General features: G+C 43.6%; 1 protein-coding gene across 16 annotated transcripts in view; it reads left to right on the top strand.

Moving 5' to 3' along the window:
* Window positions 1-12,786, top strand: part of ptprma (protein tyrosine phosphatase receptor type Ma) — a 163,575-nt gene that overhangs the window by 134,717 nt on the left and 16,072 nt on the right. For 8 of the 16 annotated variants that reach the window (XM_081696944.1, XM_081696943.1, XM_081696940.1 and 5 more), the window contains 6 exons: window positions 738-889; window positions 2,584-2,658; window positions 3,187-3,213; window positions 5,191-5,384; window positions 9,990-10,077; window positions 11,093-11,169. In XM_081696944.1, coding sequence (XP_081553070.1) covers window positions 738-889; window positions 2,584-2,658; window positions 3,187-3,213; window positions 5,191-5,384; window positions 9,990-10,077; window positions 11,093-11,169 — 613 coding nt within the window. The remainder of the gene's footprint in view (window positions 1-737; window positions 890-2,583; window positions 2,659-3,186; window positions 3,214-5,190; window positions 5,385-9,989; window positions 10,078-11,092; window positions 11,170-12,786) is intronic. The other 8 variants (XM_081696947.1, XM_081696945.1, XM_027002055.3 and 5 more) reach the window with 2 other exon arrangements.

Here is a 12,786-nt window from a genome sequence, read left to right as displayed (position 1 = left end):
TTCTCAAAGATAAAGAGTAACATTGCATCAATCCCCGTGACAACTGGATGGCATCATCACCAAAGCTGTTCCATCCAGCCTTCCCAGTTCCTTCAATTAAAACAGAAAAGGCGGAGGCAAGGAGCAGAGCCGTTTGAGCTAGCTCTATGCACAGCCATGCCCTGCAAAACACTTGCGTCAATGCTGACAGCATCATGGAGCCTGGGGTGAAATGCACTTCCCAGAGACTGTTTCTTTTCTTCATCAGCATACTCCCTCTCATCGCCAAGGGTTGAGTGTGTTCCCCTATGGAGTGACAACAAGTCTCAGGAGGGCACATTAGTGGGAGGGTAGCAGTCATCATGCCCATATTTAAGGCCATGGCTGTCTCCATCTGGGTACCAGCTTTCTGCTCTGTGCTCTGAGCACTGATCCTGTCTGGCATTTAATGACCAAGTTTCTCTTTAAACGTGAGGCCAAAAAAATGAGCAGACAGGATAAAATACATGTGAAAGAAGAGCATGAGTCCTGCATGGCCCTAGCAAAAGTTTATTTTTTTTTATTTTTACCAATCGTCAGGCAAAAAAGGCTGACTCGATTCTAGTTTTATTTCAAACAATTTGAAACTTTAGAAACAAGAGGCTTTGAAAACAAGATGCTTCATTTACTCAAGAGATGAGCTTGGTAAGACTCCTTTTTGTCTCTCTGTGTGCCAAAAATCCAGTTGATACATTAAATGGTCTTTTGCCTAAATTAAGGAAACTGGCAAAGAAGCGTAAGGAGACCCTGAACAGCACACGGCAGGAAATGACTGTGATGGTGAACTCCATGGACAAGAGCTACACAGAGCAGGGCACCAACTGTGATGAAGCCATCTCCTTCATGGACACGCACAACCTCAATGGAAGAAGTGAGTATCTTTCTGGCTCTGCAGCTCATTGGCACTTGCATGCTAATGTATAATCTAGAGATGCTTATAGTAAGCTTTTCCTGTTTTAAAAGCAGGAGGTCAGAAGAGATCAGCTGAGATCATTAGACTAGAGTCATTGAACTGCATCTGGGACAGCTTTCTACCCAGCTAAAGAAATACAAACTGCCAGTGAATTTTATGGATTAAAGCCCTCTGACTTCTTTTCACTTAGAATGAAGCAAATGTCACTGCCTTTTAACATTTTATCTGACTGTACTTTTCCACTTAATAAAGATACCTCCGATTTGTTTGTCCAGACACAGATTAAATGCAGTTCCTGTAGTATAAAGGAAATGGCATCTGAGTGACCACAGTGCTCAGGTCAATGATAACAATAACTGTTTATAAGTTCCGTTCAGTGATAACAATAAGTGTATCAACTGTTAGCTGTGCTTGCTGTCCCACACGATTGGGGTCTCTGAACTCACTATCGCTTACCATTGGTCGGTAATCTAACCCCGAGTTCTACCTCTGCTCCAACCACTGCCAAACGTGGACTCATTCCCCTAATCCTTTGCTGGGGCTCCAGATCAGTGAGCAGGCCTTGTGTAGAGCACACTTTCTCAGCATGACCTGGGCCCCAGATCCAGGTTTCACCTCTCCCTTCCCACAGCCCCACACTCCTCCTGGCACTCAGCTCTTCTGCAAACACCATTCCTGCCCGACCAATTCCATGGAAAACATTAACCGTAGCTTAAATGATATGTGACATGCAGTAGAATGCATAAGCAGTAAGTGATGAGGCCACTGAGTGGATTGCATGTGGTGGTTTTAGTGCTGAGGGTCTCTGTGAAGTGGGGGAAGGCCCACCCCTACAGCTCTTCACCTGCTCTCCCTGTATTAACTCTGACAGGGAAAAAGTATCTGGAGCAAAAACAGCGACTGCTCCTTTGATCACTGACATTGGTTAATATTGCAGGAAATCTGCAGCATTGTTCCACTTGATGTGGTCGGCGTGTCACCCTGCGAAGTGGCCAGCAAACGCAGATAAATAAATAAACAAGCACTCGTGGTGGCCGGGAGAGAAGTGCGGTGTGTGCCAGGGCATTTCATCCATGACCTTATCCCGCTGTCGGCCTCCATCGCTGTGATTGACGGGCCGGTCGCGGCAGACAGCACCTCCTGGCAGCTGTCAGAGAGGTGGCCCCTACCTACCTTCACTCGCTGTCAGCCCGCCGTGCCTCCGCTCAGCATGTTAGCACCACTGCTCTGCTAGCCTCCGCTCCTTTCCCTATGTGAGTGGAAGCATACCGCTGGGTTACACGGCTGCTGTCGATGGGATGTTGCTTTTTCTGGGCTTTATTTTATTCCAGCATCTCTAAGCAGGGAATACGTCGGGGAAATGCGAATGGGATTTGAGCTCGTCCCGCTTCGCTCATGTCACCCTGGTATTTTAAGGCAAGCTTAGGCAACCTTGGCATGTATTAAAGTGACAGAGCCCGGGGAATTGCAAATACTTTAACCCTTAAAATAACACAAGGACAAGCACAGAGAGAGGCAACCAGCCATGTCTGCTATCTAAAAATGTCAGTCACTTAAAGGGGTTGTGGGATATTTGACAAATAATGTCAAATGTTTGCTTTTTGAGTAAATGTACTTCTTCTTGTTTTTCTTTTTCCCCCTTTGGCTAAAAGCTGTCTCCTCACCTTCGTCATTTACCATGAAGACTAACACACTCAGCACTTCTGTGCCCAACACATATTACCCAGGTAACCTCAACTTTGACCTCTGACTTCTATCATACTTTCAGGAAATGAAAATAGCACTCACCTTTTTGTAACTGCAGCCTGTACCACATAAGAACTATAGTGCAGTGTCTTTCATTGCTTGGATTAATGGACAGCCTAAATGTGTGGAAAGCTCTTATGCTTGTAAGAGCCACGTTTTTCTTTGCACTTAAGGGTAAGCAGCTACCCAGCTGGAAGAACTATGTTTAGCCCTTAATGCATTCATATAAACGAATAACTATGTTAAGCTATTATTGTAATCCTACAAAAGATCTAATGAATGCTTTCGATATTAGATGCTGGTAAGTTATTACATTGCATAATGTGAGCAGTGTTTGAAGCAGTGTTGATGCTATGCACAGTTTTTCTGCAAAGAAGCACTGGCTTCTCCTGTGTAACAGCAATGCTAACTGCTAAGAGCTGTTCTGGTAACCTTTAACAGATTACACTTGCCTTCTTACTTCCTTCCCTCTTTTTCTCTTCTTCATAACCTCCACTGGTTTTGGGCAGACCCTTTTGTGCCAACTGCTATCTTAGGTGAGACACCCTCCCATTCTCTACTCAAGTACCTCCCTTTATGACGTGACAGACTGCGTATGCATTTTGTGAGAGCGTTGGAGAGGTACATGTCAGGAAGATGAAGTGAGATAGACAGGAAGTGAGGGAAGAAAGAGAGAGATGTGTTTTTTTTGTTTGTTTTTTTTTTGTTCCTGACTATGGCTTCCTCACATCCATACCTTCCTGCTTTCCTCTTCTCTGTGAGGCGAGGGCTTTTTCTCCCTGAGCTGAGGTCGGCTTCACCCCATCCCATCCGCATCCCGTCTCGTGCGTGTGACGTCACGTATGTCTATGACCTCTCATGTGCATGGACAGATAATGTGGACTGGATGAGGGGGGGTGACAGTGTGATGCAGTAAACAAGCAAGCAAATAAATGAAAATGAAAACACCCAAAAGCAAAGCAACAGCCCACAGTCATCTAGACATCTCTTAATAACAGCACAAAAGCCCAGCTAGTTCATTTCATTGGAGTGAAAAGACAAGAGGAAACACTTATAAAATAGCACGAAAGTTTACTCAAATGATTATGAATTGGCATTTTTATCAACTGAAATTTTACTAGATTTGAACATTTACAAGAGCAAGGATGCATATATATATATATATATATATATATATATATATATATATATATATATATATATATTATTGTAAGTTAAACATATCCTGTTGATTCTTTGTCAGTCATCACAATATGTCATTAAATCAAACATTTGGCACCTATCTTCTATGTTAGAAGAGAACCTGAGTTGTTCACAGACTTGCTTCTGATAGGGTAGTCATATGCTATGCTTTATGATTTTGTAATTTTTTAAACTTATTTGGCCCCTTTTTCAAATGGTTCTTGTTTTATTCTAAAGCATCAAAATCTAATTGTTGGAACTGATTATTTATTAAAGGGTAGACCAACCAAACACACTGGACAGCAGCTAGAATTTCAGAACCATTATTTATTATAGTGTAGGCTAACCCAACACATCGGAGATCAGCTAGCATTTCAGAATAAGCTGCTAAATATCTCTTGACAAGAGTCTGTACACGACCAAAACAAAAACAGAACATGTCTAGGTGCTCTTGTTTCAACTATCTTGTTGCTTATACCCTGTTTCCTTTCTCTTCTCCTTTTTTTCTTCACATTTAACCTGTTATGTATCCTCTTAAAAAGTGCCAATTAATGGTAAGTTGCCAGTCTGCCCTTTGTTTCTGGGGGTGGAGATGTGTGTGGGCCATGCTGAGGGCTTGCCTGACAGAGGGACCTTCTGCCCCCAAACTGTGTCGCCTCGCATGGGCTTGCGGAGCATCTCACCCTCCCCTGTCCACCTGTGCAGCCATTAGCTAGCATGGCCGTCACCCATGGGCGTCCTGTTCATGCATATGTGGGCGATGTGACACCCCCCAAACACCTGCACTTATTATTCCACTTTCTTTGTTTTCACACCTCCCACCCTCGCCACTTTGTTGTGAAGGTGTCTCATCTGACATTGCCATTGTAGCCACTAAGGTAACCCTCGTTATTTCCATGCATCTTGGAGAATCACAGACGCGCGCCATTTCACCATGTCTGCAACCTCATTTTGCCATTGATCTAACTCTGGATAGAAAGTTTCTGTAGAGAACCGAGCTGCCAGATAGCATATCAGTATAGGGTTCTAATGTAGAACCATACTGTTAGAAATAACTACCTAGGTAATCTTTATATCTTGTGCACCTTTATGGTGCACTGTCAATCTATAACTCAGTAAGTGCATTTTGTATGATTAGCCTCACATATTATTACTGTGAGACCAATGCTCATATCCTCATGTATTTCTCATATTGTAAATCTATCGTAAAACCCAGTATTCATCCATTCTTCTTATGGTTTGGTAGAGTTTGACCTGCTTGTGGAGTGGACCACATGGAGTTTCAGGCCTGACCGTTTCCCCTGGGCCATTTTCTCTCTACCCCACTACAGATGAGAACCACACGGTGACCAGTGACACCAGCAGCCTGATGCAGTCACACACCCACTCCTATAAGAAGAGGGAGGCGGTGGACGTGCCCTACCAGACAGGCCAGCTCCACCCAGCCATCCGCGTGGCAGACCTGCTGCAGCACATCACCCAGATGAAGTGCTCTGAGGGCTATGGCTTCAAGGAGGAGTACGAGGTGAGTTGGTGGCTGACTGTCACTGTTGCTATCCACTTAGCAGCTCACTAGTCTGGGTCAGGTTGCTCTTTCTTTCTTCACCCCCAACTCCTCTGTATTCATTCTTTCTCTCTTCCCACCTGTGTCCTGCTGATTAGTCTGTTCTTCATGCTTTCCATTCTTTGTTGCCTTTTGTTTTTTAAATTCTTCTCTCTCCTACTTGGATGTTATGCATCTCTGCATGATATTGTATAGAAATGTATTTTTTTTTCCTCTTTCTGTAATGGACTTTTCATGAGCTCTTAAAAATCAAAAAGCCCAAATGTGTGTCCTTGCCGGCTGTGCTGTGTCATCACTCCACCAGTGCTCATGCCCCTGCAGTTTGTTGACTCCATGCCACTTCACTAAGCTCTTGAAAGCCTGAAGACAGGCAACTATTTAACTACCTAGCAAGCCCATACCATCGTGACGCTTCACCCGTAACTCTGATTGTCCCCTGAATCACACTCGCTGGCAGACACACTGGGGGTTTCAGCAGCTGAGGCTGTTTGTTAATGTGTGTCTGTGTGTATGGATGTTTGTGTATGTATGTGTGTGTGTGTGTGTGCACATCGGTAACACTTTTTGTGCATTTCTTCTTGCATCACCTGTGTCTGGAAAGAGCTGCTTTTCCTGTAGCGTAGTTCTCATCAACCTCCATCTTATGTTCTCTTCCTCCATCCACTGCTTCACTATTAAATAAGAACTCAGTTAAATAAATATTTCTGCTTGAATACCCCCGCTGAGCTCAGCCTGGGCTCGTGGTTCGGGGCTACCCTAAGGGCTCAATTCATTATGGATAAAGATTTTTAGGGCAGAGGTAGCTCTAGTGCTATAATATTGTAAGTTAAAAATACAGTCTGCAGAATAATTAATGCATTCACTTCCCCCTTTCGTCCTGCCATGTGAAAGTGCTTGTTATAACTGTTTTCTTTTTTATCTTCCATTTTGAATGCCCATTAAGCTGGAAAAAGCAAAATCATTGCAGTATGCTTTCCATTTGCTGTATTTACTTGCCTTGTCTCAGATCAATGAACTTTAGCGATGATGAAGGACTTAAACAAATCACTAAACTCTGAACTTATCTTTCCTCCTGATCCATGCTTCTTGTTATTCCATACATTAACTTTGGAAAAGCTAAATGAGGTAAGCAGACATTTTTGGATGTAACTGTAAGTTGTTCTAGTTGCTTGCTAGTTGCATTATGACTTGTCAGAACCTTCCAGAATTGTCCACTAGCTTGCCATTCAGGTCCGACATTGCAGCTGTAGAGGATTTGTAATATTGCTGACCATGTTCATGTATTACAACAATATTCCTTCATATCTCTATGAGGTACTCCTCCAAGCTTTATGTCAATATCAATACTGAGTAACAATTTTTAGTATATATTACTTATTTTTCCTTTAATTTCAAACACAAGTCTCAATCTTAACATCTTACAAAAGGTTTGAAAGTTCGCTCTCGCAATTAAATATTTGTATACATAACACATTGGTACCATCAAGATATAACACCAAACAGATATAAGGAGGTGCCGTCTGCTCTTAAATATCCCTTTGATTGTATTTTATCGACGACATGGCTTCAGTGTTGTCATTGTGATTGTCAGCCTTGCTTTTGCACCTCGCTGTCCATGTTGATGCTGAACATTTCTCGCCCTGTTGCTGGACGCTATGCCATGCTTTGCTAAGCGGACCCAGGGCTACCACAGGGGCACTCCTCCATGCTGACGGCCCTTCTGCCCAGGCCAGCCTTTGCGGCACACTGGGGACGGGACCACGTGGTAGAAAATGTTCTCTGTGCAACTAATGACTGTTCCTCTTGTCAGCTTTTGTGACGCATTTTGAAAGAGATGTAGTGAAATTCCATAATGATTCTTTGTTTTTATTCAAGCTTGTTTTGACACCTGTCTAAAACACCAAAGACTGTGTTTTCTTAGGTAAAGGTGCCTATCGTTTTGTTTGAAACAGCTGGTTGATTTTTCATAACCACCCTACCCCTAATCCACCAAGGCAGTAAGACAAAGCATACATGCAGTGAAGACAACAAGGGTGCTTGTCACACCCTGACAAGGGACTGAGCATTATTATCTATTGAAAAGTTGCTTAGAGGCATGGCAGTGATGGAATCTCTGATTACTGCCTGTATATTCTGTTTGATTTGGGCCTTTGACGCAGCTCCCTGCCTTTTCCAGGAGTCTAGCTTTTTAAAATGCACACAAAGGCATGAATGTTTGGGCTCATTATTTTAGCCCTCCAATCAGGTTTTAGCTTATTGCCTGAGATTTTGAGGCCCAGCCAATAGCATTCTGGGGCCTAGAGGGACAGCTGCAGCCTGGAGCAACCTCTCAGCCATTTTACTTTTCATTCTGCTACCATCTGCTGCAAGGCTGAACCGGAGCTTAATGATTTTGCGCTGTAGTTTGATGCTTAAACCCATTATCCTTACATTTATGCTGAATGCTTACACTCATATGTAGGGTGATGGTGTTTGTGTGCTTGAGATATAAACGACCGCTGCAATAAAAATATATATAAATAAAAAAAATTCCAGGCCTATGTCAGTATTTGTTTGACAGAATATGTGCTTTGTAATACTCCTGCAGTCTGCAGATGTTCTTTAAGGCATTTGCTTATAACTGTTTTGAATATATGAATATCTTGGGAGTTTCTTTTTCTCGGCTGACATAGCACACTCAGACGTTTGACATGCGTCTGAACCAGTTTGCCTGCACACTCATTATTCTCCCCTGCTGTGGTCCCAGTGTTGGACTCCGCATCTCATTACTGCCTGCCAAACGTGCCAAGCGTCTAAAAGGTGCTCATCACTCAGCCCTCCACAGCCCCCCCCCCCCCCAACCACCACTCTCCCAACCCCCTCCCCCGTCCACGAGCACCAAGATGCCTCAGCTCGCTGTCACTTAGACGACATGAAAGGACAGCTGTCTCCAAAGACACGAGGCCACAGCAAATAACAAGCCCTGCTCCGCCTTTGAAAATCTAAACTGAGTCTGGGTGGAGAAAGAGTGAGAGAGAAAGAGAGAGAGCAGTGAGACCCAGAGAAGCTGAGTCTTCCCGGTGTTGTCAATATGTATTAAACCACCTTTAATGTCTCTGCCACCATTCTGGATGCGTCGTAAGGAAAAGCAATCTGCATTAAATATGTCTGCCCTTCAAAGTCTCCCCTTGCTGCAGCAGTTAGAAGGTGTCTGCCGTCGCCCTATCACAAGGCGGATCGTGGTCAGCAGAAAGGTCATGTGATAAGCCTCATCCTTTTAATCCAGGCATAACGTGCACTTGTAAGTGAGGTCGGCCACCCAGAGAAGGATCTGTTTGCATATTAAGAGCTCATTCCTGAAACCCGCATTTCCAAGTGTAGGCGAATTCTCATACCTTCAGCCTGTTAGACAATGCACCTCAGGTGGAAACTTAAAAAAAACATATATAGGAGTTCGTTTAGTTTATTTACCATGTGGAAACGCCATAAACAGATTTTCGTAGTGAACATTTCACATTATTTGAGTCTGACCATAAGTCAGCCCCAAACAAGCCTAGCACTGACGATGCTCAAAATCACATTCAGCGGAAAAGATTTTTGGGCTGTGTGCCTGGGGCAGCGTGCAGGGATGGAGCATGGCTCCCGGCATGCAGGTGGCCCCTCACGCTTCCTGCCCCTCACTGTGGGGGGCTCCAGCAGGAAGCCGGAGCACTCGCTCTGCCCGTGTCATTAAGCACACTGAGGCTGATCAGGGCACTTTGTTCTTCAGACGAATGCCATGTCATCATCGCATTCAGAGCCAAAGGATGCTCAGCTTCACTAAGAGAAAGCGTGGTAGTCGCTTGCAATCACCAGCAATCATATCAATTGTCTGTGGATGGTGAGGTATGGGAACCACGCAGTCGGCTGTGGATAATAATGCATCATTATGCTCTATTTATACCTCAGAACCCCACTTCATGTTGAGGCAAGCAGGCAGCTGGCAGCAGAGAGAAGCTACTCCGACCAGACAAGTCTGCGAGCATGAACTCTCCACTACCCCCACCCCCACCCGCCATACGCCATACCCCACCCTAAACAAGCTCTAGCTGCTGTTGAAGTTTATCTTCATAATTAGCTTTAATTGTGTGGCCAAGCAACTCTGAATTGCTAGATTCCCCACACTCTATTAATATTTCATCACAGGCTTCTGTTTCTGGGGAAAGTGTTGGGTTTTGATCCCATCACTGGCAGCTTTCCTTTTTTTTTTCCAAAGTCTTTCATTTCCACCAGTCAAGCCCCTTAGTGGAGTCAGAGAGACAGATAGTGCAGTCGTTTTGCTCCACGGCGGAGACTCACCAGCGAACACGAAGGCATCGCTGCTCTAATAGCCTTTGCTTCTGACACCGCTTCCAGGGTCTCCTGCTCCTGGGGCTTGATGTCAAATAATGATGTGAATCTAGTTAGTTTATCTCTCTTCCCCTCAAATGCTCACGTTTGAAGTCAGACTTGGTCATCATTTAAACTGATAACCTTTGACCCCTTTTCCTTTACTTCCTGTCGTTGATCCTCAACGTTCCGTGTCTCTGTCTCATTTCCTCTCTGCAGAGCTTCTTCGAAGGACAGGCTGCACCATGGGATTCTGCAAAAAAAGATGAGAACAGGATGAAAAACCGTTATGGAAACATTATCGCATGTATGTAAAGATGATCATTGTAATTCTCTATCACTCTCAACGTGTTTTTGTGTGGGACAAAATGTCGCGCAGTGGGCTTCTTGCCACAAGAGTGCTGCATGCGTAATTACACTTTTGATTAGATCCCTCTTGTTTTGAAAATGTTGCCTTAAAGTGGAGATCCTCACTCAAACTGACACTTGTGTATGCCCATGCATACACATGCTATCACAATGTCAATGGCAATTATGAAAATAAGCCTCCATATAAAAGTGGAATAATTTCCGTGACATTGCCTAGGATAAGGCAATGGGTGCAACAGTCCACTCCCTCTCTCCGACAATCCAACTCCCTCCCATCCACCCTGTCTTCCCCCTTGTCCCCCCCGTCCTTCTTACCAGCAGTTTCCCCAAGAGGAAACGGTCAGCTCGGCATGGCTACAAACACTTCCTATCCCAAGCTAATGCACTAGTAGCCAATCAGAGGCCGGCACTGGCCCTGGGGGCCCCAAGGCCATGTTAGACATGATAGAGTCCCTGGCCAGGATTCTCCCACAGGACCCCAGCCATTATAATTACACTGTGTAAATCCTTCACATCAGCTTAGTGACTGTGAGATGAAATAGGAAAGAAAAACAGCTCTGCATGGACTGGTTTCAATTAGTCCTATTAGTAGTTGCTGGAGGGGCAAAAGCTCATTTCACAATGCTCAGTGACAAACATTACTATTTACTAATGAAGGAATGCCATTGTAAACCGTGTAGCTCTGAAATGATTGCATAGCTATATGCTAAGAGAACAATTTCTTATAATGAAAATCAGATTGACATCATTTTAATATATAATGTATCCTTTGCTATATTCATGAACACATACACACAGATATACTGACCTTCCATTTGAAGGTCTATTGAAAATGTATTGAACGTTTCATCCTGAGTTGATATCACTGATTTTCTAATAATTGTTAGTAATGAGCTCAGGCTTTGTTTTATCTGCTATTCCTCACTCTTTCCTTCTCTCGGTTTGTCTCCCAGATGACCACTCTAGGGTCCGACTACAGGCTCTTGAAGGGGAGCAAAGCTCAGATTACATTAATGCAAATTATATTGATGTAAGTATGGAGTCGAGCCAAGTTCAAAGTGTATGATCACTGTTTGTTCTGTATATGTGTGTGCATGCGTGTGCGTGTGCACCTGTGTGTGTGTGCACTTGTGGGTCCTTGCTCCATATAGAAGATTCATCTTATTTTTTACATTCTGGACATAAACAGATAATAATGTTAGTGACATATACTCTCCAAAATAAACAGAGGTCTCTCACGTTGAGTAGCACAATCCATTGGCCTTGTTATTAACCGTTTGACCTTGTTTGAAAATAATTTCACTAAGAGCACAGCGTGGTTACACTTCAAAGGAAGTTGTTCTGAATGACATTATATTCTCTGTTGAAATAAAGGAGGCATGCTGCAGTGCTCCTGGTTGCTAAGGGATGCTCCTCGCATCCAGTGTGATTGGACAAGCAGGGTGATCTGTGGTCACTCTGGATGTTTGTTGAACAGTGGTTGAACATTTTCCTTCAGACAGCCTGAATCAGGTGGAACCAGCGCTTCACTCGCTGAATGATTTACCCTCCTGGCTCTTAGCAAACGCTGCAATAAGGACAAGACGTTTAGCATCTCACAGGGCGATCAGAGGAAGCGTGTTTTGCAGTCAGGCACCTATATTACACAGCATGCATTAAAGAGAGTGATAAGTGAGCATGCTGGAATCATGCATGTCTGCTCCACCTCAGCTCTTTAATCTGATTTATTTGTGCAACATGACCTTTACTTAGTCATTTCAGCCACTTTAGCAATGTACAGTTTAGTTTAATCCATGGCACAAATCAATAATACCTTCCTGTTTTGTAGATTTATACAGGATCAAAGCAGTAGGTGTTAAACTGTAGTCGTGACTATTCACAGATAAATTCTCATATTAGACAGAACATCAGACCTGCAATGTGGAGGGGCTTGAATCTGGTTCTTTAAGGGCTCATTAATATGAATGAAAGAGGTTTGAAGGACAGACATTTAAGTTGGCCGAGTTCTTTAAGTTTTTTAATTATTGAAGTATTTATTGTTGAAGGATTTTTAAAATAAATTTGATGTCATGTTTTTGAATGTTTCATTTAATTAGAAAACTAATTTTCATCAATAATTTAAGCAAAAAATGTCCGCTCCACTGATGTGATGTGATTTGTTAAACAGTAGCCTTTCTTATATTACACATCTTATATTACACATATATTACACGGCTTGGCCAAAGCATAGGCTGTGTATAAATACATTTTATGATGGGACTCACAAAGATAAAGAAGTCATTAAAGACTTTGGGTGCTCAGCGGATGCGAGCGAGGGAAGGGGCATATCCACCACTTCGTCAGGACCTTGTTCCACCTCTGAACCTTAATTACAGACGACCTGCGTTAAAATATGGTGCAGATAGGAATGCCGCGTGAGATCAGGAGAATGGAGGCTGCAAGTGCGTGGGCATCCCAGCGCCTTAATGTGCTGCTTCTGCGTACTGAGCCCGGGCTGGGACCCAAGGCACCTGACAAATGGAATGAGAGGATTAGCCTAATCCCAAAGAGATCGGGCCTATGCCATAATAAAATTCCAAAATCTGTAGTTGTGCAGAAGGGATTGCGAGAGTAAGGGTGTGTCTGTGTATGTCAGTGTAAATAATTG

This window comes from Electrophorus electricus, chromosome 14, assembly GCF_041902795.1.
Source record: "Electrophorus electricus isolate QZ-2024a chromosome 14, ASM4190279v1, whole genome shotgun sequence".
In the NCBI taxonomy this organism is placed as follows: Eukaryota; Metazoa; Chordata; class Actinopteri; order Gymnotiformes; family Gymnotidae; genus Electrophorus; species Electrophorus electricus.
This window is presented reverse-complemented; position numbering and strand designations above follow the sequence as displayed.